Below are 26457 nucleotides of genomic sequence, written 5' to 3' on the forward strand. Positions count from 1 at the left end.
AAAAACTAGCCAGGTGCAGTGGTGGGCACCTGTAATCCCAACTACTTGGGAGGCTGAGGCAGGAAACCGCTTGAACATGGGAGGCAGTGGTTGCAGTGAGCCAAGATCATGCCACTGCACTCCATCCTGGGCCACAAAGCAGGACTTTGCCTCAAAAAACAAAAACAAAAAACTGTATTAGGAGTTACGTGAAAAATTATATAGGTAGCTAACAATTTTTAAAACTTAATGAGAAGATTTATATTCGAAGATCTCGTTGGAGCTGTCAATAGATATCATAGTCAACTAAAAACTTGAAACTAGATATTCGTAAATGTATCTTTTGTCTTTCTATGTTGTGGCATGAAAACAGGTACGATATGTGCATTTACTTTGAGGAAAGTTTTAATGTTGATGCTAATTTCAATACATGTTTTGAAAGGAGTAATAGGAAAGGGTACATTAACTCTATGATTTATTGTTTAAGTGAATCTTAATTTGATTTAAAGAAACAATATTAGTGTATGAATATGGCAAAAAAATGAAAATAGCATGCAGAAAACTGGTATTTAGGAAATAATCACATTGTTTAATCCCTTGTAATTCACATATCACTAGATGGAAAGTATTTTCCAGATCCTGAGAACAGAAACTATCTCAATAAAATTCTCTTGTTTTTTAATTTTGCAAAACAGTGGGATTTTTCATCCTGCCAAGATAAGTTAGTTTGTTTCATTTTTAAGCCTGTCTAAACTGATTTGCCATGTCTGGTAACTGTCAGAAAGTATAGTTTCATATTTTGCAAATAGATAGATGAGACTTAACTATTTGTGTTTGTTAATAAAACAAGAAAGTAAACTAGGATTTTATTTTCTGGCCTTTTGACATTTTCTTTGTCCCATGGAGAGTTTTTAAAATTATTATTCTCATTAAATAAATTTAATACAATCAATTATGACCTTCGACAGTATGAATCCCTAGATTTTCCAGTAATGATATGATAGATTTAGTAAACATAATACTCTTAAGAAGTTTTTTCTTATTTATTAAATTATCATATATAAAATTGACTTTCTGAGGGGGAAAGTTCTATGAATTTTAACATATGTATAGATTTGTGTAACCATTACATTATAGTTAGGCTATAGAACAGTTCTCTCTCTCCAGAAAACTTTCCTCTTTGCATTTTTTTTAAAGATGGAGACAGTGTCTTGCTGTGTGCCCAGGCTAGTCTCAAACTCCTGGGCTCATTTGATCCTCCTGGCTCAGCCTCCCGAAGTACTGGGATTATAGGCATAATACTCTGTGCCTGGCACCCTCTTAGAATTTCTAAGTGTCTCAAACCACCATAACTGTTCTTTATTGTGGGAATTCATTGTCCTGTTATCTCTCTTGAATTCCTAACCAGAAAATAGGTTAATTTATTATTCAATAACTCTTCGATCCACTTGCCTTTCTAATGTGCTTAACTTCTAATTGCCAATTTTGCATTTTGTTGATTTATAATCATGATCAAAGCTAGTAGTCATTTCTTTCTCTGTCAAATATCATCAACTAATCCAGTCTTAATCTCTAACCTCAGGAGATTTCCTAGACAATGGTGTCAATGGATCTGTCCTCATTCATGTTACATCTGTTTATGAGTAATGTTTTGTTCGTCATCTGCATTGCTTTTTGAACTGCCAGTTGTCTGATGTAAATGCTGGAGATTATTATCTGGAGTACACAAGCGAGTCACTGCTGTGTCTCTTTTCTAGGCTCTTCAGATCTAGGTGTTGCTTTCCCTGAGTATTTTAATGACTTTGTGCCATACATTTTCTGTTTGAGTACTTGTATCACTGTATATCTCTCTGAATATATGTATTACATGCAAATCAAAAGGGGAAAATCACAAGCTATAAATCAAAACTTTACTTGATTAATATTTAAACAAGAGTTGCATATTAGCCAAACTGTTTTAGGCATTTAAGTGTACAGTTGTGACATGCATTTTCAGTAGAATAAATTTCAGTTGATAGCACATGAAAGTTAATAAATTATTTTAAACATATATTCAATCAATACTTTCTGTGCTCTGGTAAGAGCCTTTCATTTATGACTTTACCATAAATCAAAAATTAAGAAGCACATATATATTTGTAATAATTGTCCTTAACATCATTTGAAGCCATCTGAAGTATTATTATCTCATACAAGGAAAACATTAACATTTTTAGCTGGGCATAGTGTGGCACAAGCCTGTAGTCTCAGCTACTTGGGAGGCTGAAGCAAGAAGATCACTTGAGCCCAGAGGTTGAGGCTGCAGTGAACTATGATCACACCACTGCATTCCGGCTTGGGCAATGGAGCAAGACCCTGTTTCAAGGGAAAAAAATTAATTTTAACCCTCACCTTTAGATCTTAGGTTTTCTTGTTTTATGATTATTCTAAGGTTTTCCAAGGCTCCTTCTATAGAGATAAGGTTTCTTGGAATATGGTGATTCTCTTGTGGTCTTTTTTGAGTTATGTTTTCAAAGCCATTTTTTGTTTTCATTTATGTCATTTTTTTTTAATTTTTGGAGAAAAATATATTACTATTGAATGAGATTCTTTATTATTCTTGTTTAGGAACTACAAGTTAAAACTTTATGGAATATTATAGCTACTCTTACTTGCTCACACTATTGTCTTTTCTTTGAAGTTACAAATTGACTATTTTCTCATTTATTCTTCAGATGGATCCTGTGCAAAAGGCAGTTATTAACCATACATTTGGAGTATCCATTCCCCCAAAGAAGAAACAAGTTATTTCTTGTAATGTCTGTCAGCTTCGCTTTAACTCTGATGTGAGTATCACCTTTTCATTATTCTCTGTAGTTTTTCAGAGCTGAAAGTCTGATCTGAATATACACATTTCTTCATATTTACATACTCTTTAAAAGCCACTCATATTGGTAACCACTTATTTCATGATGCCAGATTTTCAAGGGATTTGGCTTCAGTGCCTTAAACTTGAACAATAGAGTATAGTTGGCCCTCTGCATCCACAGGCTCCATATCCATGGATTCAACCTAGCTCACATTTAAAGTATCTTTTAGAAGAACAATACAACAATAAAAAATAATACAGAATTTAAAACTAGTAGAGGATTATAGACAATAGTCTATATGTGGCTAATATCAAAAATTAAGAATTTATCTATGCAGTGAGTCTCAACTATATCATTTTACACTTAATTTCACTAATTATATTTACTTGTCAAAACTACTTGAATAGCAGAAAATATGAAAAAAGTTTTAAAATGCAGTGAAGATACTTTAAAAATCAAAATGCAATAAATGCTGAAGAAAACCATTTTTACTATTTGATAGCAAGTGCCACATTTCATGTTTGTGTCAAATTTTGTTAAATACCTAAGAGAATTATTAATTTCCTATATGATTTACATTTTCCCAGAATATAAAACACGGAGAAAGTTTCATAAATTATTTTATCTGGCTAGCATAACCATCCTGCTAAAAAAAGATAAGAAAATGGAACAAATCAATCTCTTTTATAAAAATGGGTTTCTAAATTTATAAACAAAATAACAGGAAGGCAAAATAAGCAATATTAGAATATTTGCAATATCCAATTACCAAGTAAAGCCAATGACCAAAGTAAATCAGAATCTGAAGCCTACATATGATATGTGGTAATTCCTGGTTACTTGACCCTAGAAGTCACTTTGAAAAGAGCTTGTTACAGAATTAATGTTGTTTAGAAATACTAAAATAATAATTACTCTTGTTTGCATATACTATTAAATTATGTTTTAATAATTTACATGGGAAGCTAATAAAAATTATAGTCTTTGGAAAGGAGATGTTTATCATGATTTATAAAATTATATTTAATATAATTTTAATCAAAAGTCCAATGATTTTTTTAGTACATGATAAAACTGCATGTTCAGGAATCAAAATGTATCTAAATAAACTGAAAAAATATACAGTGTTAATTCATTTGAAGTCTTAATATTGTTAAGATGTCAGTTCTCCCCCCAGTTGATCTGTAGATGCAGCACAATCTTGATGAAAATCCCAAAATGCTTTTTTAGTGTAGAAAATGGCAAGCTGTTTCTTAAATATGCATAGAAAAGAAAAGCCCTAGAATAGCCAAAACATTTTCTTAAAGGGCAAATTTTGAAGACTTAACACTTTCTGCTTTTAATACTTTCTCTAAAATCTACAATAATCAAGACTGTGAAATTGGTAAAAGAACGGTAGACACATGGATCAATGGAACAGAACACAGTCCAGAAATATGACTCACACCAACATAGTCAATTGATTTTTAACAAAGTTGCAGAATGAATTCAATAAAGAAAGACTAATCTTTTCAACAAATAGTGCTAGAAAAATTACATATTCATCTGTAAATTAAAAAAACACCTTGACTGCTACCTGATACAAAACATAAAAATTAATTCAATAGGAGCATTCATAAAATAAAATTTTTTTTTAAAGTATTAAACTTCTAGATGAAAACAGTAGAAAATCTATTTGGCTTTGCATTAGGCAAAAATTTCTTAGAAAATAAAAACTGTGAACCATATGAATTTTTATATATTGGACTTTATCAAAATTTAAAACTTCTACTCTAGAAGACACTGTTACACTGTTAAGAAAATGAAAAAAAAAAAGCTATAGACTGGGATAAAAATATTTGTATCTGCTTAAGAACTTCCATACAAAATATATAAATAACATAATTCAATAATAAATGATGAAATGGGAAAACGATTTGAATAGGCACTTTACCAAAGAAGAAATATGAATGACAAATAAGCACATAAAAAGATGCTCAACATGTTTAACGATTAAGGAAATACAAATTAAAACCACAATCAGATACCACTACACCTATTAGAATGATGAAAATTAAACAAATTGATGGGATCAAATGGCTAGGATGATGATCAACTGGACCTCTCATACATTATTAGTGAGAATACAAAATGGTACAGCCACTTTGGAAAACAATTTAGCAGTTATTATTAAGAAACCTTATAAAGTTATACAAACATTTCCCATATGATCCAGCAATCCCACTTCTAAGTATATACCCTAGGCAAATGAAAACATATATTTATCCGTATGTGCTGCTTAAAGTAATTTTAGTCATAATTTCCCAAAACTGGAATTGACCCAAATGTCCGTCAACTGTTGAATAAACAAACTATATTAAAGCCATACAATGGAAATAAAGAAAAGAAAGTAAATAGAAATAAAGTAAAAGAAAAAGAAAGTACTGATACATGCTACAACATGGATGAATTTCAAAGGCAGTATGCTAAATTAGAGAAGTAAGACACAAAGACTATATACTGTGTGATTGCACTTGGATAGCTTTCTGTAAAAGATGAAACTATGGGGATAGTCAGATAAGTGGTTAACAGGGGCTGAGGGTTAAGTTAGGGGTTTGACCACAGAGGAGAATGCAGGAACATTTTTGGATAATGAAAATATTCTGCATCTTTATTGCTGGGATGTTTACCTAACAGTCTTTGTTTTTCAGAATTCATTAAGCTGAATACCTAAAAAGGAATTTTACTATATTTGGAGTATACTTTAGTAGACCTAACTAGAAAAAATTAATGATATGAGCCACAAAATATCTTATAAATAGAAGACTAGTTTATGATAGAGACGTAACTACTAAATATATTAAACTACAATATTACTACTAGATTAAAAGTATAATAAAAGACTTTTGTAAGAATAGACACAATAATCAATATTGAAATAGATTCAAGTAAATTTAACAGTATTGCTCAGTTATTATTCAAATTTTTAGTTATACTGAGAAATTAAAGTTTATTGTTATATAAATATGACATGAAAATGTTTACTACTTACCTGACCACTTATAAAATGAATGCCCAACTAAAGACGTGCTGCATCTTTAACACTGGCATTCTTGCTGCCACAAGGCCAGATACTTGAAAACATCTCACAGTACAGTGCAGACAATAGATTTCAGAATGAAATTGCAAAAATTGTACAGAAGATGTATAACTTTATGAAGTTCGCTAATGTAATGTTAGAGAACTGCTTGCTTCAAAGCCACTGAAAAATGAGGATTTGTCTATTAGAAGAGTTGATTTAAGAAGAGTAAAATAACAAGGTTGACGATGGATAGATTCTTTGAAACAAAAGATGTTGAACACTGACTGAATAATAGGGGCTCAGAGACAATTATGAATTCCTCGAATTAAAAAAATAAGATATTTATAGTTCAAAACTGTAATAATATTAAAAAACATATTGAGGGTGGGTGCAATGGCTCATACCTGTAATCCCAGCACTTTGGGAGGCTGAGGCAGGTGGATCACTTGAGGTCAGGAGTTCGAGGCCAGCCTAACCGACATGGTGAAAGCCCATCTCTACCAAAAATACAAAATGAGCCAAGCAGGGTGGCGCACACCTGTAATCCCAGCTACTTGGGAGGCTGAGGCAGGAGAATCGCTTGAACCCGGGTAGCAGAGGTTGCAGTAAGCTGAGATTGCTCCATTGCACTCCAGCTGGGGCAACAAGAGCAAAACTCTATCTCAACACAGACACACACACACACACACACACACAGAAAAAACTATCCCTTTCCCCTTCTTTCCAACCTTTGTGTCATTCCCTATTTGTATCCACTTTAATATTTTAATATTTTTTGCCTATCTTTCCAGGGTTTGCTTATGCAAATATAACTAAGTATAAATCCATATTCTTATTTCCTTCCTTTTCTATGTAAATGGTAGCATACTACTGACACTCTTCTTTGCCTTGCATTTTTTATGTAACAATATATTCTGGAGAATATTTTCTATCAGAACATAGAGAGCTCCCTTACTCTGTTTATAGATGTGATAGGCAAAGATGCCCGTATCCTAATTTCTGGAACTTGTCAATATATCTTACATAGCAAAGGGGAATTAAGGTAGTGGATGGAATTAAGGGAGCTAATATTCTGACCTCATGATTACCCTGGATCATCCTGTGGTCCCATTGTAATCAGTAGGTCTTTAAAAGTAGAAGAAGGAGGCAGAAGAGGCTGTCAGAGTGAGGCTATCTGACAAGGAGTCCACTGGCCCTTGCTGGCTTTGCAGGGGAAGGAAGAAGCCACAAGCCAAGAAATGTGGGCAACCTCTAGAAGCTGGAAAAGACAAATAAATGGATTTTCCCTTAGAGCCTCCAGAAGAAATGCAGCCTTGCCAGCACCTTGGTCTTAGCCCAGTGAGACCCATGCCAGATTTCTGACCCTCAGAACTATAAGATAATAAACCACTGAGTTTATAAAAAATTTGCTATGAAAGCAACAGAAAACTAATTCAGTAATTTGTAGATGTTTCATAGTTTAACTCATCCCTTACAGGTGGACACTTAAATTGTTCCTATCTGTTAATATCGCCTAGATTTTTAGTCTATAAATGGCAGAGCTAGGACATAAGTCTGGATCTCTTGCCTCTAAATCTACAGCTCTTATTTTGTTGCCTCACATAACTTTACTCATTTCCTGAGCATTTTCTAAACTCTTCCTGTATGATAAACACTTTGCTAATCTCTACAATATGGCCTGAAATGGACCACATGATCTTTAGGAGGACCAGTCAAGTTCTATAAATCATTTCCATGGTATCTGTCAGGAGCATAGGATATAAACACCTCCATCTTCAAGTCAACAGCTAAAACCCAGAAAAAAATGACTATGAATTTTTTTTTTATTTGTGTTGTGGGCTGAGCTGGGGGAGGCCTAAGAATTTCGTTCAAGCCCCAGAATTATTCCATGAGTAGGTCCACCTTTGTCTTGAGCTCCATTTGATGTCAGCCATTTTCTTAGTACTTACTAATAGGGACATGGACACATGTGCACACATAAGCACATGACCATCAGCCTCCTTGCTATAGCTCCAAAGTTCCATTGATTATAAAGAAAGAAATTAAATTTCTGAGTCATTCTTAGATGCTGGGCAGTAAAGCCACAAAGTCTGGATGGCAAATTCACAAATGTGACATATACATGTTCTCACTGTTTAGTAATGGTGCAAAATCTGCATAACCAAGCTCTGAAACTGAGCATTTTTTATTTGGGGGGGTAGTTTATTATTTTATAATTACCCTATTTACATTTTAATGTAAGAATTAAGAAGATGCTCATCCTTATATTTTAATAACATTTCTAAATCAGCCTGAGACTAAATTGGCTTCACTCTTCAGTACAGAAAATATGTTTATTGAAAAATCTGGAAAGCAGATGCACAGTAAACAGACTGCATTTTGCAGTTCTTCATTATTCATATAAAATATGTCAGAGTTGGCTTCCTGCATTAAAATTCAGTATGACCTAATTTAAGTGTTCTATATCCCTTTGTCCAGCTCTTATCATCTTGGTAGAACTACCCTGTTGAAATGCAAAATGCTACAGCTTTATTTACACAATACACAGTTATGTAAATGAGCAAGCATTAATCACAAACATTTCCCAAATGAACCTTTACAAATTAACACCATTAACTTTGCCAAGGAGCTGGCATTGCAGTCCAGGAATAATATGCTTTCCAACTGAGTTCCAGACATTTACCCAAATGTTTGTATCACCTCAAGCCCTACTTTCTTCTTGACCGCCTTTTTTCTAACATGGTGTACCTTAGCTGAAGGAGGCTGCCTAACCCTGAGTGTTTCTTTATTCTCCAGTAACTGAGTACCCTGCAACTGCAGTATGGTCATAAATTGATAAGCCTAAATCTGAATCTTTATCTTTTAGCTGGAAAATGCCATTTCCAGAGTTAAGCTTTGCCAGCGAAATGAGCTAACATACACTTCAGAAAATTTTTTGATACTAACATTTATCTCATTTTGGCTAAGTTGAAATGGGCAGATCCCAAATAATTTCTAATGTACATATTAGTTTCAATTTCTTGGAGGATAGTAGCAGAAGGATGAAAGAAAGTGATTCTTACACAAAATCAAATCTTTATACAAAATTGAATCAAAATCAAATTCTTAAGCAGATTCTTACACAAAGCAGGGCAACTTGATTCTCTTAAATGTTTAAAAACAGAGATTATATTATTATTATTAATCTCAGAACACAGTTTATTATAAATACTCTTAATGTATTTCTGAGTCTTGTATGCCTTATAGGCAAATCAAAATGAAAGCGTGGTAATCTTTTTAATCAAATTTTATATACTCTAAGTTAGGAATTGACCCTGAAATTTTGGTACACAGCATTAACACCACAGGTAATTAAGCATGAGACACGATGTCCCTAAATGTTGACACCATAGGCTTTTATTACTCATTTGGAGCTAGCTCATTTGATTTATCAAATTTACATTATTATCTTTGAATAATATCATAAACATTGAATCACTTATAGTTTATATTTTATTTTTATGGTGCCTCTAGGTTTGTGATCTGTTGATGTTTTTTATTTTGTTTTCTGATTTTAGGTTATCCAGTATCCCTCTCTCTCATTTTAGCCTTCGGTTCTTTTGACTGTGCTCTATTTTCTCATGTCTGAAGACATAAAGTGACAACCTCATGCCATTTCATTGATTCACATTAGAATGATTAAGTAAAAATGGACAGGAAATTAAGGGTTTGCTTAGAAGTTTAAATGGTAGGGTGACCAACCACTTGTGTAAACATTTCTGTGGGTGACCTAACTGTCCTACTCTTTAGTACAAATCTCTCTGAAATTTCAGAAAATGCAGTCACTCAGTGACCTCCCTCAATTCCCATGGGACTACAGTTAGTGTGCAATTGGTACATCCATAATACCACCTCACTATGCATCTGTGTCTTTGTCATCTTAGCAGTTCTCATTTCGATAAGGCCATTTAGGTTATGCCCTCCTGGGTCTTTCTGCCTATATGTCTTTTTTTGGTTTTAATTTTATTCCAATTTCCTGGTTTCTTTAGCGGTTAATATAATACAATACAAACTTGTGTTTGTTTTCCATAAACAAACTTCCCCATCTACCATCTGCCATTTAGAAGGCCTTAGTGCTGTCTCTGCTGGAGGCCCTGGCATTCTTTTTCACCCAGCAGAGACCTCAGCAGTCAAGAGATTAGGAAGGAAGCCACAATTTTGAGTTTCACATAACTCCCTTTCCACATGAAATTGACTGATTTTGCATCTCCCTTGGCCACCAGACCTAACTCTACCTCTCTCCACCAGCTGCCACGAGGCAGCAAGTCCCCGCAGCAGCTGTGTTTTTTTCTCTGAGAAATCCGATCAACTGGGAAACAGGAGCCCATTAGACACTATGTTTGAAGATGTCCCTTGCAGCAAAAGCTGAAGAGTCACACAGCTGCGAGGGTACCCACTTGGGTTCTCTGAAGGAGCAAGCTTTTTATTTGTCATTATGTAACATTCTCCTAGGGGATTCCACATTTTGCTATTGACTGCCTGGTGCTTGCTTTTAACTCTAGACATTCTATCTGCATGTTATATGTTTCTCTTTCCCTGCGTTTTCTTCTAAACTATTGCATTTCTTCTTCCTTCCTTCTCTACTCAATTTTCTCTTCTCTCTCTCCTCCAACTCTTCTCCTTTATCCTCTCTTCCTCTTTTTCTGGCACAAAAGTACAACAAGTGAAATTGCTCCTGTCTTTCTTGGACATTTGTAGTTTCTTTATTAAGCCTTTTTAGCTTAACAACTAGATTTATTGTTTTAAATCTAGAAGTATTTTACTTAAAAAGTCTTTTAGAAGGTTAAAAAATATATTAAGCTTGTTATTTGAAACTCAAACCAACATACTATTTAAAAAATAAATTCACCTTCTATTTTCTGAATATTCACCTACTCTGTAGTTGTTGTTACTTTATCCTAATGGGTTTGTCAGAAAAAACTTTGAACATTCACTTTCATGTAGATATACATTCACCTATATATATGTGTATTCACATATATGAACATTACCTATACACACACACACATATATACACATTCACTGCCTGTCACACATACACATCTACTGTGTTTCTCTTGAAAGCCCTTAAGATTGATAGCAGCTTCACATATATGAACAGATAAGATAGATAGCACATTCACATATATTAACATTCACATATATATATACACACATACACATACACACATATACACCCGCACTGCAGCCACACATACACATCAACTGCATTTCTTGTGAAAGCCCTTAAGATAGATAGCAGCTTCTTTAATGTATAAACTTGTAGCATATTTATATAATTCTAGATTGTATATACACAATTTCATATAAGCAGTGTGTTAGTGTGTGTGTGTATGTGTGTGTGTGTGTGTATATATGTTCAAGAATACTAGTTCCTAGGCTATTATATTTCACCTATACAAATAGTGGCCTCCCATGCAAAACCTAATTAAGCCATGGAAGTTGACCCTCACAGAAAAGGAACTTTATGATAAGGGGGTTTGAAGAAAGTCACATATAAACTGAACTCTGCAGCAGACGATTAAATAAAGAGATAACCACAGTAGTGATAATCTTATTGCTGGGTTGGGAACCAAAAAGCTAGTTGCAAAGTTTACATCTGCTGTTCAGCAGTACATATTGTTGAATAAATAAATAATATTGTAAGTTTGAAAAAACCAACTGATTCTGTCAAGAGAAACGGTACTGAAAATAGAGGGAATCGATAGCATCAAATGGAAATCTAGAAAATGATAGCCTGCTTTTGTCAAACATTTTACATTTTTGCCATAAATAAGACTATTTATATTGATTCTTAGGTTTGAAGAGTAGTGAAGCAGATAGGACATAATTAAAAGTATAAATCTCAGGAGCTTGGGAAGGTAATTCTCTGCTTTGCAGACAGAACTGACAAAATGATGAACATTTTTGGTTCAATATGACAGAAATATACCATGATTACTGGGAACAGGGACATATCGTGCTAAAAGTTTCATTCAATAGCTGCTTCATAACAAAGTTCAGTCATGTTTTCTGAAGCCTATAGTAGTCACTTATTAAATACAAACTTGTTTCCAAAGTAGCACTAAAATGTTATTTAAAAAGTCACAGCCTTTCTCAGCATTACCATGTTTTAAATGGATATTCGGATAATTTAGGATTGATTTTAAATTTATCACTGAAGAAAAAGAAAAGACAAGGTTAAATGCAAAGTTTAAAAACATGATTATGATGACTTATAAATGTTCATCAAATCCTATATTTAACTAATGGGAAAATTATGCAATATACATCATTCAATATTTTTTCTGGCTTTTCTTTAAATACATAGATGTCTAACATGACATGTTATTTTAACTATTCATATGTGTTCAATGATATTCAAAGTTTGATGATCAGCCTAATATGATGCTATGAAGCAAAGAAAATGTGAATGTTATTAGAAGAGTACCAATACTCACCTTCACTTATCATAATACATTCTCATCAGAAAACCGTTACGTATCCGTGATTCACTGTCAAAACTGCAAGCTTTGATACATTTCCATTAAATCGTAGTTTGCTGATCAAACATTAATAACACCTTTAAAAATACTATGGGTTTTCTTTTTTCCTGTGCAAAATTTCTGTGTTAATAACTCTTTTAGTCAAAAGGAAAAGATTCCTGGAAGGATTTTGAAGTCATTTTGTCAGTGATCTTTCTCATGCAAAAGTTGTCTTGCCACTTGGGAGTTGGAAAAAAACTATTGAGGGTTTGTGTATTTTTCTTCTTCACTTGGTATGGATTTCTTTAGTAAAGATTGGTTGCAGAATCCTTAACAATAAGATGTTTGATTCGATATTTGTGGTTTCAGATTCTTCAGCTGAAAATTTATTCAATATACAATTAAAAACAGGTAAAATTGCTAGACTGAATACCTGCAGCCTTCCAAAATGATTAGTTGCTGGTTTTAAGTTTAAATTCAGGCTTTATTTAAGATGTACTTGGTTTGCTGTAGCTTGTCTTTTATTCAGTATGTTTGAGTGGGCAATTGGCTGTAATTTTTACAATTTATGTAAGACAAAAACAAAAGTGAAGCCGAATGGAACAAAAAAATAAGTTTACTCCACTGCTTTCAAGTAACAGACTGATTTAATACCAATTAGAACATTCTGCAGAAGAAGTACCCTTTAGGTACTTTCATTTCTCAAGCAGCTCTTGAGAAATGAAATAAATAAAGTGACAGCATTTTAAATAAAATGCCAGCATTTTGCCCTGGAAGCCAGAGAACTTTAGATGTGGCGGGTCAGCATAAAGAGCAGTTTTTTGGGAAAATCTGACTGGCTGTAAGGAACTTTATGATGTGTGGCTTGGGGGTGGGGTGGAGGTGGAGATAACATATGAGGAAGTAATACCTTAGCCAATTTTAAAATTTCAAGCTAAGAAGATTTTGTTGGCAAAATACTGTAGCTGGTTAACCAGAGTTATTTAAGGAGAGTAAAAAAGGAGTCAACTTAGCCAGAGAGTCAGGAGAAGAGAGTCAAAGTAGTTCCTGCCTTGAAAGGAAGATCTAAGAAATATACCCTCCAACACGTGGTTATCTAGCGAGGGAAACAAAACTAATACAATTATAAGCACCGCTGAAATTTATGATGTTAACACGGTAATATAAATTTAATTATAAATTTAGGAATGGAGACAGTACATGGGATAGAAAAAGGTGAAAAGCTATCATTTGATTAAATCCTTCTCTTCTATCAGGCCCTGTACTGGGTATTCTATACATGTTCTCCTTGTATTTGCACCAAGTTTCCTGGTGGAGGTAAACTGAAAAAGACTTGAGAGATGGTCAAGACCATCTCTATGTAAAATTTTGTGTGTCTGCGTATCTCAAACCATGATTACTATGACATGTGACTGAATCGTCCCTTCTCACAGGATGAATGTTTCACAGCTTCCTTTGGCAACATGTTCTAGGATTTAATCACTTTTAGTTCTTAATACTCTATCTTACCTAAATCTTTTTAAAAAGAAAAATGCGAAGAAACCTTTGTCCTTATTTTCCTTACTTTATTTCTGCATTCTAGGGCTCATAGAGAGCAAACGTTGGGTTCACTACTTCAAAAACAGATAAAAGACAAAGACCCTTGAGAATATATGACCCTGTTAAGGCTCTTACTTTGGGGGCTGAGAATGTGATTCACCTCATTAATTTGTGCTTCCTTCAAATTAGAAAATGTGTTTTAGTTCTAATAAATAATAATTTCATTACTTTATCAGTGGGACACCTAACATATCTGACACTCCCATTGCAGGCCATTTTTAATACTCCCTCCTCTCTAGGAAAAAGGCATTTTCAGAAATAATTGTGAAATTACATGACTAATAACAATAGCCATAAAGAAATTCATAAACTTTTTTAAATTAAAGTTTGAATATAGTATTATGCCACTAGATATTAGCAGTTCACAAAAGCGAAAAAGGCAAATGGTTAATCTTTGTGTTACATTAATGTATTTTATAAATGGGGAAAAACTTATATATTAGTCCATCACAGTAATGAACAACACCATTATAGTAACAAGTGAATTTTAGTAAAATTAAAATTGTATAGTATAGAGTTTAGGTACCTACTAAATTATACCACTAATGTAATAACATTTTAATTTCATTTGTTTCTTATTTTTAAAGCACATAATAACTTTAAAAGATGCATAAATTTCCATTTTAATGCTGCTAGCCAAAATCAGTAAAATATTGCATTATGAGCTACAATTTATATTTACCAAACAAATTAATACATCTCACAGTTGCCACTGTCTCACTTAAATCTAAAACACAAAAATTCCAAGTAATCACAAAATGAAAGGATTGAAATTCTGAAGTTTTGTTTCTTTGCCTTTAAATTTACTATGCTATCATTATTGACTTCAAATCAACTATTAAATGCAAGAATCTGGTGGCACAAGGTTTGCAAACTTGAACTACATCTGAAACAAGCTTGAAGGATTCCTCACCATTTAGGAACTTAACTCTTATACTGAATGGGTGTAGAGGAGTCACTGTGAATTGGAAATTCCATTGTGTAACTACAAGTTCTCTCTATTAACTGCCATGTAGTCAATTATTTGAAAAAGCCCTCATTTTAAGCTTACATATATATTATTAAAACTCAACTGCAACCACAGCAATTGTTTATTTAAAACTTAGACCAACAAAAAACTGTTTTTCAGAAAAGAGTATTTTATTATTCATTACACATTACCAGTATGTTAAGGTGATAAAAAGTAGGCTGATTTTCGGTCAGTTTTATTATTTTTTTTTAAACAAATTGAAACCCTATTTCCTGCACCTGAAGTGAACAGTCCCACAGGCCCTACCTTCAGTATACCACTGATATTTGTCATTCAATTAATACGAATTCTAGTTCTGCTTTAAATACATGTAACATTTAGCACAGGAGATATGTAGTGCTAACTTATAATCACCAAATAGTTTCCTTTTTGTTTTCAATAATTCTCACTGAATGTTCTCTGAAAAGTAATTTTCATTATCTCTCAACTATGAGCTTAAGGTGATTACCCAGTTTTTCCCTGGAAACAAATAACATTCTATAATATGGGGGACAGCTATAGAACCCTTTTATGTGATGATTTATTTTTAAATGTTGTGAATTTTAGTGACCTTTTCTTATATCATTTAAGAGGAATGGAAAAGGCTAGATTCACTAAAGGAATAGTTAGGTTGTTATTGTTTTGTAATTTAAATTGTTTAAGCCAACAAAATGTCCTATATACACTGCTAAACTAAAAATACTAACAACTTCTTTTTAAGACTTACACATTTACATAGATAGTTATAGAGGGGGATATTCATTAATATCTGTAAATGCTGAGAAAATGATGAATGTCTATATTTGTAAAATAGAATAGAATTACTGAATTTGCAGATGTAGATATAAAAATATAAAATTTGAGTATGTGAAAGACATTCTTGGTATGCTAGCTTTCTAGAGATTTAGACATTGAATAATTATCTTTTGATACGTTTTCGTTTTCATAAATGCAGTAAATTCTTATTAAATTGGACTACATTAATTAGGGATTTGTGATCATTCCCGTATAAGCAAATTGTACTTTTGTTGGTCCAAATTCTTTCTTCAAAGATAATGCAAATGACTGTCACAAAGGAGGTTGAAGCATAGAGATTTAGAACACAAGCAGAACCACTCTTTCAATCATACTTACGCACTTAAGGCCACTAATTAAAACACAAGCAATGATAATGATTCAAAATAATTCTTACCAGGCACAGTGGCTCTCGCATGTCTTCCCAACACTTTGGGAAGCTGAGACAGGCAGATCACTTGAGCCCAGGAGTTCCAGACCAGCCTGGGCAACATGCCAAAACCCCATCTCTATAAAAAATACAAAAATTAGCAAAGCCTAGTGGCATATACCTGTAGTCCCAGCTACTTGGGAAGCTGAGGTGGGAAGAGTACTTTTAGCCCCGGAGGTCAAGGCTGCAGTGAGCCATGATTGCACCACTGCACTTCAGGCTGGGTGACAGAGCAAGACCCTATCTCAAAATAAAAATAAATAAAATAAATAAAAAATTACTCTCTCTCTCTCTCTCTCTCTCTCTCTATATATATATATATATCTCACACACATACACACACATATATACACATATTTTAACAAATCATTTAAAAATTCTTGGTAACAGTTATCAACTAACAGCATTTCTGCAAAAATGTTCTACTTTTTGAACTTTATTTTTTTACCATTTCATTATGCCCTTTATCTAAATTAGTCCACATGAATGAGCCTTTTCTGAAATTATGATCATTCAATAATATCTAATACTATTGCCTTTTTTTAAAAAAAAAATGAATATTTTTGTTACTTTGTTAACATTCTCTTTCAGGTCAAGTGTTTAACCTAGATAATTAGATTCACATTCCAAGCCAAGCAAATATTGTCTTGAGGTCTGAGTTATCCAATTTAGTTACTTACACTGATCAAATTAGATGAATGATCAATAAATCACTGGTTACATGTTCTGACCTATTATGTGTCTATTTTGATGAATGAGTGATTGAACCATTATATATAAAAATTATTTTCCAGATAATTGAGCTATTTGTCCATCATAAATCTGATCATTCTACACTAAGACTGGTCAAGCAGCCAGACCCAAAAACTCATGCCAATCAATGACTCTTGCTTTACTTCTCTACTTCCAGTAATAGTTGTATAGCCTATGTGATTAATGTGTACATGTGGCTATTTTTTATGGGGTGTGTGTGTGTGTGTCAACTAGGCAGAAATAACTCAGAAATCTAAGTAGGAGTAAGAGTAGTAAAAGATGCTCATTTGGTTGTGGCCACTGTTAATACCAAAATTTTCACTGTTAGTCACCTAGCATCCTCAAAATCCAGGTTCCTAACCAGTCATGCCCATCTCTAGGCTCCTGCCTCATTGCTTGCCATGCTTCAGCCACAAGGGCTTTTATTTCCATAAATCTGCCAAGCTACTTTTGCCCCTCCCAGTTTGAGCCTAAGTTCAAAATTCCTTTTTCAGGTCTCAGCTTAAATGTCCCTTCTTCAGAGGAGATTTTCTAGATTCCATAGTCCAAATTAGGTCTACCCCCGAAAATAATTTGATAACATTCTGTAAACTCTATGACATATATCACAATTAGTAAAGGTATCTCTATGTAGCTGTTATTTAATACCTCTTCCCTACACACACACGATTGTTGTTGGTTCTATTAGAACACAGACTGGGTCTGTTGTCCATTGCTAACTACCTGGTGCCTAGCATAATGCATATTTCTTGAATAAATAAATGATTCTAAGAGGATCTTTAACTTATGACAACATAAGGATTCATTGAGAATTACTGAATGTTTTCTATAGTGAAAATTACACATTATATGGGTCACATAAGGTCATATTCCAAAATCTGTTTTCATCTCCAGATTGTCCACTCTAAGGAAATGCAGATCATCTTTTACCAGAGTACCTAACAAGGAAGAGTCTATTCTGTTTTGGATCCTCCACTGTAAAGGCTGTTTGGACCTGGGTTTCTATCTTGTTTGGGGACCCTATGGTGCAGTGGTTAAGAGCCCAATCCTTTAACTCTGGATTTGAATCCAGGGTCTTTCATTTCTGGTAGTGTGATACTGAACAATTACTTAGCTTTCTGGAGTATCTCTAAACTGAGGCCAATAATATTTGCCTCATATAATTTTATGACAGTTAACTGTAGTATTGCATGTGAACTGATTAGCACTGTGCCTGGTACATGGCAAATAATAAATGGTAGCTGTTTGTCACTATTTTATTATTGAAGTTAGAGTAATTTTTGTAATCTGACATTGTGTTTGCACCCCTTTTGGATGCCATGTTCTTTCTATGGCTCTGTATTCTTCAACTCTTTGAGGCTATGGGCAAGGTGCTATAATTTTCCTTGAAACAACAGTCCAAACAAGCTCTTTATTTTACACAAATTTGGCTACTTCTACATTTCTGATGCAGCATTATCAAACATTCTTCCAGGCCATGAGGACCTCATCTTGTTTCCCAATAATTTCACAAGGGTTGCCTTGAAATTATAGAAGAGTATTTTAGCACACTGAAGATGTCGTATGTCCATTAAGACTAATTTCTCTTTAATAGTTGTGTGTATTTTTAAATTATTTTTCTTTTGAAATTTTTTCTTCCCTTGTCCTCTGTGTCTTATTACCCTCTTGTTTATCCAGCTTATCTGGTAGCCCCTTCTCTGTATTCTGCACTGACTTATAATCTTCATGCTACCCATTAAATATGACCGTTTCTCAAGATTCTTTTCTCAAATAGAGTTTCTCTTCTCACTACTTAATTCCTCAGAAACCTCATCTATTTCCAAAGTTTCATCTATCATCTGTCATCTTAGCAGATGGTTTCCAAGTGTTTGTTTCCAGCCTTGGCCAGTTTTCTCAACTACCACTTTTATTTTCAATCATTTGTGGAACTCCTCCACTAAGTTTCTCATTAGTAGCTTAAAGGCCCAAACCAAGTCCTCATTTTTCACTGCAAAATTTCCCCAATCACCATAAATGCACCTTTTTGATATTTGTTTTGGAATCTTCCCTGCCATTTGGGTCTGAAAATTTAAAGTCAACTCTAATTACTTTCTCTTTCTCAATTTAATTGTGTTGCAAATAATAAAGATTATTTCTCCACTCACTTATTCATTCATCCATGTAATCAGTATTTATCAAACGGCTACAATACTTCAGTCAATGTGCTAAATGCAAGAAATAGAGTGAAGAACAAAAATTTTACAGGTACAAGTATTAATGGAGGTTATTGTCTGGTGGGAGAAGACAGACATTAATCACATTATTATATAAATTAATAATTAACTTACATTTTGAGAAGTGCTATGAAGGGAAGAACCCAAGAGTTTGGATGTGTCCTAGTCTGAAGGGTCATGGAAGGGTTCCCAATGTTTGAACTGGATTCTGAAGGAAGAATTGGAATTAAGTAGGGAAAGAGAGAAGGGATCATATTCTAGGCATGTGCAGAAGGAGAGCACTATAGTTATAACACAGACACACTGTCTTTCAGCTCCTCAGAGAACAACAAAGAGAAACAAAACAAAACTTGAGGTATGTGGGGAGTAAGCCATACAAGTCTTGAATGTAATGATTTTAGATTTTAAACTAAAAACAGTGAAAAGGCATTGCGGATTTTTTTGCAGAGGAGTGGCATGATTATGTTTGTGTTTCGAAAATATCACTGTGGTGTCCAGGTGGAGAACAGATTGTGAGAGAGCAAGAGGGGCCTTTGCATGGTCACTAAAGGGGCTTTGCAAGAGTTGAGATGAAAAATGATGGCAGTTTGAACCAAAATTGTGGTGGTAGAGATCTAAAGAATCAACCTGAGTAGAGAAATATTTAGGAGGTAAAATCTATAGGACTTGGTGATGGATTGAATGTGGGGCGAAGGTAGGATGTGGCAATGAAAACACTCCCTGGATTTGGTTCTTTCAACAGATTCAGTGTCATGCTGCTGTAAAGACATACCTGAGACTGGGTAACTTATGAAGAAAAGAGGATTAATCAGCTAATGGTTCTGCATGCTGTACAGGCTTCTGCTTCTGGGAAGGCCTCAGGAAACTTACAATCATAGCAGAAGGCACAGGGAAAGCAAGCACATCTTCACATGTATGGGAAGATTGTTTTTGAGATAGACTCTCACTCTGTCACCCAGGCTGGAGTGCAGTGGTGTGATCTCAGCTCACCGCAACCTCTGCCTTTCAGGTTCAAGCAATTCTTGTGCCTCTGCCTCTCAAGTAGCTGGGATTACAGACATGCACCACCACACCCAGCTAATTTTTGTGTTTTCAGTAGAGACAGGGTTTTGCCATGTTGGCCAGGCTGGTCTCGAACACCTGGCCTCAAGTGATCTAGCTACCTCAGCCTCCCAAAGTACTGAGATTACAGGCATGAGCCACCACTCCTGGCCTCTCCTTCATGTTTGAGGGATATTTTTGTCAGATAGACTATTCTAGGGTAAAAGGCTTTTTCCTTCAGTACCATAAATATGTCATGTCACTCTTTCCTGGCCTTTAAGGTTTTCACTGAAAAGTCTGCTGGCAGATGTATTGCAGCTCCATTGTATGTGATCTGTTTATTTTCTCTTGCTGCTTTTAGGATCCTTTCTTTATTTTTGGTCTTTGGGACTTTGATGATTAAATACCTTGAGGTAGTCTTTTTTGGGTTAAATCTACTTGGTGTTCTAAACCTTCTTGTACTTGGATATTGATGTCTTTCCCTATGTTTGGGAAGTTCTCTGTTATTATGTCTTTGAATAAACTTTCTATCTCTATCTCTTTTTCTATTTCTACCTCCTCTTTAAGGCCAATACTTCTTAGATTTGCCCTTTTGAGGCTATTTTGTAGATGCTATAGGCATACTTCAGTGTTTTTTATTCTTTTTTCTTTTGTCTACTCTCTCCATGTATTTCCAAATAGCCTGTTTTCAAGCTCACTAATTCTTTCTTCTGCTTCATCAACTCTGCTATTAAAGAACTCTGATAAATTCTTCAGTATGCCAGTTGCATTTTTCAGCTCCAGAATTTCTGCTTGATTCTTTTTAATTATTTCAATCTCTTTGTTAAATTTGGCTAATATAATTCTGAATTTTTTTCTCTATGTTATCTTGAATTTCTTTATGTTTCCTCAACACAGTTATTTTGAATTCTGTGTCTGAAACTGTTTTTCTAAAATTGGTGCCTGGTGTCTTATTTATTCATTTGGTGAACTCATGTTTTCCTGGATACTGTTGATGCTAGTAGATGTTTTTTGGACATTGAAGAGTTAGGTATTTAGGTAGTCTTCACTATCTGGGCCTATTGTAGCCGTCGTACACGGGAAGGCTTTGCAGGTATTTGAAAGCACTTGGGTATTGTGATCTAAGCTGTATCTGCTTTAGGCACACCCCAACCCCTATAATGCTGCAGTATTTGCAGACTCATAGAGATACTGCCTTGATGGTCTTGGACAGGATCTGGGAAGATTCTCTGGATTACCAAGCAGAGACTTGTTCTTTTCCCTTAATTTCTCCCAAACATATAGGGTCTCTCTCCATTCGAAGCCACCTAAAGCTGGGGGAAGAGTGACAAGCACCCTTGTGGCCACTAACACTATGACTGTGCTGGATGAGACCTGAAGCCAGCATAGCACTGGGTCTCACTCCAGGCCTGTTGTAACCACTCCATGACTACTGCTTATGTTCACTCAAGGCCCTGTGACTTTACAATCAGCAGGTGGCAAAGCCAACCAGGCCTGTTTTCTTCCATTTATGGTGGTGAGGTCCCCAAGTTCCCAGGTGGGTATGGAAGTGCCATCTGTCAGTCAGGTACTAGAGTCAAAAACCTTAGAAGTCTACCTGGTATTCTGTTGTATTGAGGCTGAGCTGGCACTCAAACCACAAGATACAGTCCTTCCCATTCTTCCTTCCCTTTTCCAAAAGCAGAGGAGCCTCACCTCATAGCCACCACCACCTCAGACCATGAAGATTACTGCCAGATTTTCGTCAGTGTTTCCTTAAGGCCCAAGGTCTCTTAAGTTAGCTTATCATGAATGCTGCCTTGCCTGGGACTTACCCTTAAAGACAGCAGGCTCCCCCTCTGGCCCAAGGTAGGTCCAGAAATGCTATCCAAGAGTCCAGGCCTGGAACTAGGGACCCCGAGAGTACACTCAGTGCTCTACCCCTCTGTGGTCATGCTGATACCTAAAGTGCAAAACAAAGTCCCCTTTACTTTTCCCAATAAAATAAATATATACAACCACTTAAAAATAAGAAAACTTTACCCATATGAACTATCTCTAAAACCTATTGCTAAATAGAAAAGGCAAAGTGCAGAATAGCATATGTAGTGTGTAGGCACTTGTCTAGAAATAAAAGAAAGAAAAAACTACACATATATGTATACATTTGCTTGATAGGCATGTAAACAATCTCTGGCAGGATACACAAGAAAATGAGAACTCATTGCTGAATCTGAGAGGTAACTTTTCTCTGCTTATTTTTTTTTACTTTTAACTGTGTGATTGTTTTACCTAGATTTTAAAAAATACAATTCAAATTTAAAAGAAACAAAAGTAATTGTTACCTAACTGAACATAAATGAAATTCCATCGAAATTATGGATGATTTATGTCCAAAATTTGCAGATATGTGAAAAATTATAAATATTGGTTAAGAAAACCATGTTTTTGAAGCCCTTCTGATTGGTCAGTGGGATTTGATTTTGAACCCTTTTCAACTCTTTCCTGGTTGAGCCTCCTCTTCTACTTTGCCTCACCCCCAGCCTCTCCACTGTGCACACACAGTTGGTTCTTCATACAGCAACCAAAGCGATCCTTTAATAAATAGAAGTCAAACATGGTTGCTCTTCTGATTTAAAACACTGCTGTGATTTTGCATCTACTCAAAATAAAAGTCAAAATTCTTGCAGTGGGTGTTTGGTGTTCCCTGAACCTGAAGTACTCTTCTCCAGGTATCTACCTAATTAATTCCCTTACTTCATTCAGGTCTTGATGAAAATGCCCTCTCAACAGAGTTTCCTTGATGCTTAAAATGACACGTTACACTATTGTCTACCCCTTACACGTCTTTATTTTTTATAGCACTATGTAACATATTCATAGGTATATCTCTTATCAGTTAACACTATCTAAAATATATATATAAATTTATAATTTCTTATCTATATCCCCATATTAGGACTCAAGTTTCAATAGATCTGTATCCCACAACACTTAGAGTAATGCCTAGAATATAATATGTATTCAATAGCTATTTGTTGTATTAAAGAATGGATGGACTCTCAGTGTTATGTTCCTGCTTTTAGAATGTTTTTCTCCCTCTACCATATATATATATATACACACACACACATATATATACACATATATATACACACATATATATACACATATATATATACACACACACATACATACATACACACACACATATGTATACGTATATATACATATATATTCTCCCTCTGCTATATATATACACACATATATTTACACACATATACACACAAACATATATATACATGCTATATACATGCCATATGTACACATACACATGCCATATACATATATATGGTATTCAATTTGTTATCCTCTACACAAGATTATAAGCTTCTAGAAGCCACAAACCATGTCTTCTAAACCACCTATTACGTGATACATAATGAAACATTGCTAAATAGAGTTGAATTAAAAATAATTCACATGGATGATATGATATATTATATGAACAACTTTTGTTATGACTACTATTGGTGAGTAGAACTTTTAGACAATATCACACAGAATCAGAAAGTGGAAACCCACTAGCATCTTCTGATTCTATTAAAACATTTTAGATTTTATTGATGAATCAAAGTAATAGATATTATTATTATTATTATTTATTTATTTATTTTTTTTGAGACGGAGTTTCGCTCTTGTTACCTAGGCTGGAGTGCAATGGTGCTATCTCGGCTCACTGCAACCTCCGCCTCCTGGGTTTGGGCAATTCTCCTGCCTCTGCCTCCTGATTAGCTGGGATTACAGGCATGCGCCACCATGCCCAGCTAATTTTTTGTATTTTTAGTAGAGACGGGGTTTCACCATGTTGACCAGGATGGTCTCGATCTCTTGACCTCGTGATCCACCCGCCTCGGCCTCCCAAAGTGCTGGGATTACAGGCGTGAGCCACCGCGCCCGGCCGATATTATTATTTTTGTTTTGCCTCCAATAGACCAATATCTTATATGTGAGGAAGGTTGACCCAATTAATTTTGAATGAAAACTTCTAGTTTAATCTGGTACTTTACTATAATATGGTCTTAGCATGACTCAGATGGGCTAAGCGACTACTGAAGATGTATTTTCATTATTTTCTCTCAGTTATATTTGTGTTTTGAAGGTATCTGTTATTAATCTTCACATTTACATATTCCACTTAATTTTGAATTATAAGATCCCTTCTAGGTTTTAATAATTGGTTTAGGGTTTTGGAGTATGAATTTTACAAAGACCTATTTTGTTAAACAGGTTTTCAAATGAGTAATGATAAGTAAATAATATATTAAACATATATAAAATATTACTATTGCTATTCTTCAACCAATTCTCTGAGCATTGAACTTTCAAAGTTACTTTGCCACTTTTTTCTACATTAAGGATATTGTTTGTCAAACAAAAGGAGACACAATGCAAATTCTAATTTTAGATTTATTTTGTATAATTTATGCAAACTTCCTTATGTGGCACTCAAAGTAAATGTAATACCTTCTGGACTGATTAAAAATTAATGTGTGGACACCTGGAAGCCTAATTTAAAAGACCATCAGAAGGCTTGAATCAGTTAGCTATAGAGTCACAGCTTTAATGTGTAAACTTGAATTATATTGCATTACTTATCATTGGGTAACAAAAGTTGTTTTTATGAAGTACACAATAGCATTCTGTTTTCCCACTGAAAGACCAGCAGCACTCTCAAGCACATTAATAACTTGGGATATAACTGTAAAAACACTATAAACTCTGAAATATCCTCCTTTATATTTCAAGGTAGCTGAGAATTATCAACTAAGATTTCCCAGTTTAAGATGTGAAATTAATTTGAGGGAAATGGGTGATTTATAGTTTTAAATACTTTTAGGAAAATTATAAAATAAATAATTCAAAAATATTAAGTAGTTATTAATAAATTATAATATTTTGTGTCATATTATAAAATAAAAGATGGACAGGCATGGTGTTGCATGCCTGAAATCTCAGCACTTTGGGAGAACAAGGCAGTAGGATCACTTGAGACCAGGAGTTTAAGACCAGCCTGAGCAATATCGCAAGACCTTACCTCTCCAAAAAATTTTTTAAAAAATAGCAAGGCATGGTGGCATGTACCTGTAGTCCCAGCTACTTGGGAGGCTAAAGCAGGAGGACAGCGTGAGCCCAGGAGTTTGAGTTTGCAGCAAGCTATGATGGCCCCTCTGAACTTCAACCTGGGTGACAGAGTAAGACACTGTCTCTAAAATAAATGAATAAATAAATGAAAAATAAAAGCTAATTTCCATGTGTTTTATTAAATCTGTAAAGTTTAGAACTTCTAACAGGTAAGGTCCCTATAGACATAGTTCTTTGAGAAAATTAGATATTTTTATAAATTATGATGTTTGATTTGAGAGAGTGACTAAAGGCGTGCTTTGCCAGATTTTATTTACTTCGTCTTGCCTACCTTAAACTCTAGTGCATATACTAAGAGTTTACACATATATTTATCATTAAATTGACTCAGATATTGATCCCAATCCAGAAGGCAAAGTAAATATACCTTTCAGAAATTCTAAAATTGTAATATAATGTAAATGGAGAGTTAAGCAGTCTTGCTTTCTTAAGATGAGCATTTCAGATACTTCTTGCTGAATTCTTAAATAAATTATGATGATGTTAAATTGTAACACTAAAAAAAATCATTTTGTTACTCATTACCTATGTTGAAAAATTCATATAAATATATTTCCATTAGGTTGGTGAGGGAAAAATCTTTTTCAAAATAAAATCTCTATAATTTACAGTATTCATTCATATAATTAAGGAACTGATCATCTGAGATTAGCTTTACCTTGGCACATGTATAATAAATTTATTTATATAAGAAGATAATTTTTAATTGTGGCCTGATTTGAAATACAGAAGAGAACTGGGGGAGAGAGAGCATAAACAGAATTGAACAAATGAAAAGATTTGTGTTCGGATCACAGTTGATACAGCCAAGCTTCAACAATTGGCTTGTGTATGCCCTGTGCTACTCCACCCTAAAGTGGTAACTTAGAGTGCCAGTGAATATCTAGGCAAAGAAATGTAGATTGCTGGGAATCATCTAAAATTAATAATCTGCCTTCTAGTAATTGAAAGGGAAATGTAACACTCACTGGGAAAATGAGGCAAAATTTTATTTACTTGAAACTCCATTGTAAGAAATGATTTTATTTTTTTAAAACAATT

At 34.2% G+C, this 26457-nt stretch overlaps 1 protein-coding gene across 5 annotated transcripts in view; it reads left to right on the forward strand.

The window, feature by feature from the left end:
- Nucleotides 1-26457, forward strand: part of ZNF385B (zinc finger protein 385B) — a 401366-nt gene that overhangs the window by 324125 nt on the left and 50784 nt on the right. For all 5 annotated transcript variants that reach the window (XM_012471456.2, XM_064373288.1, XM_064373287.1 and 2 more), the window contains one exon: nucleotides 2694-2804. In XM_012471456.2, the coding sequence (XP_012326879.1) occupies nucleotides 2694-2804 (111 nt within the window). The remainder of the gene's footprint in view (nucleotides 1-2693; nucleotides 2805-26457) is intronic.

The sequence above is a fragment of the Aotus nancymaae genome, unplaced genomic scaffold (genome assembly GCF_030222135.1).
Source record: "Aotus nancymaae isolate 86718 unplaced genomic scaffold, 86718_ANA_hifiasm-v0.15.2.pri h1tg000008l, whole genome shotgun sequence".
NCBI lineage: Eukaryota > Metazoa > Chordata > Mammalia > Primates > Aotidae > Aotus > Aotus nancymaae.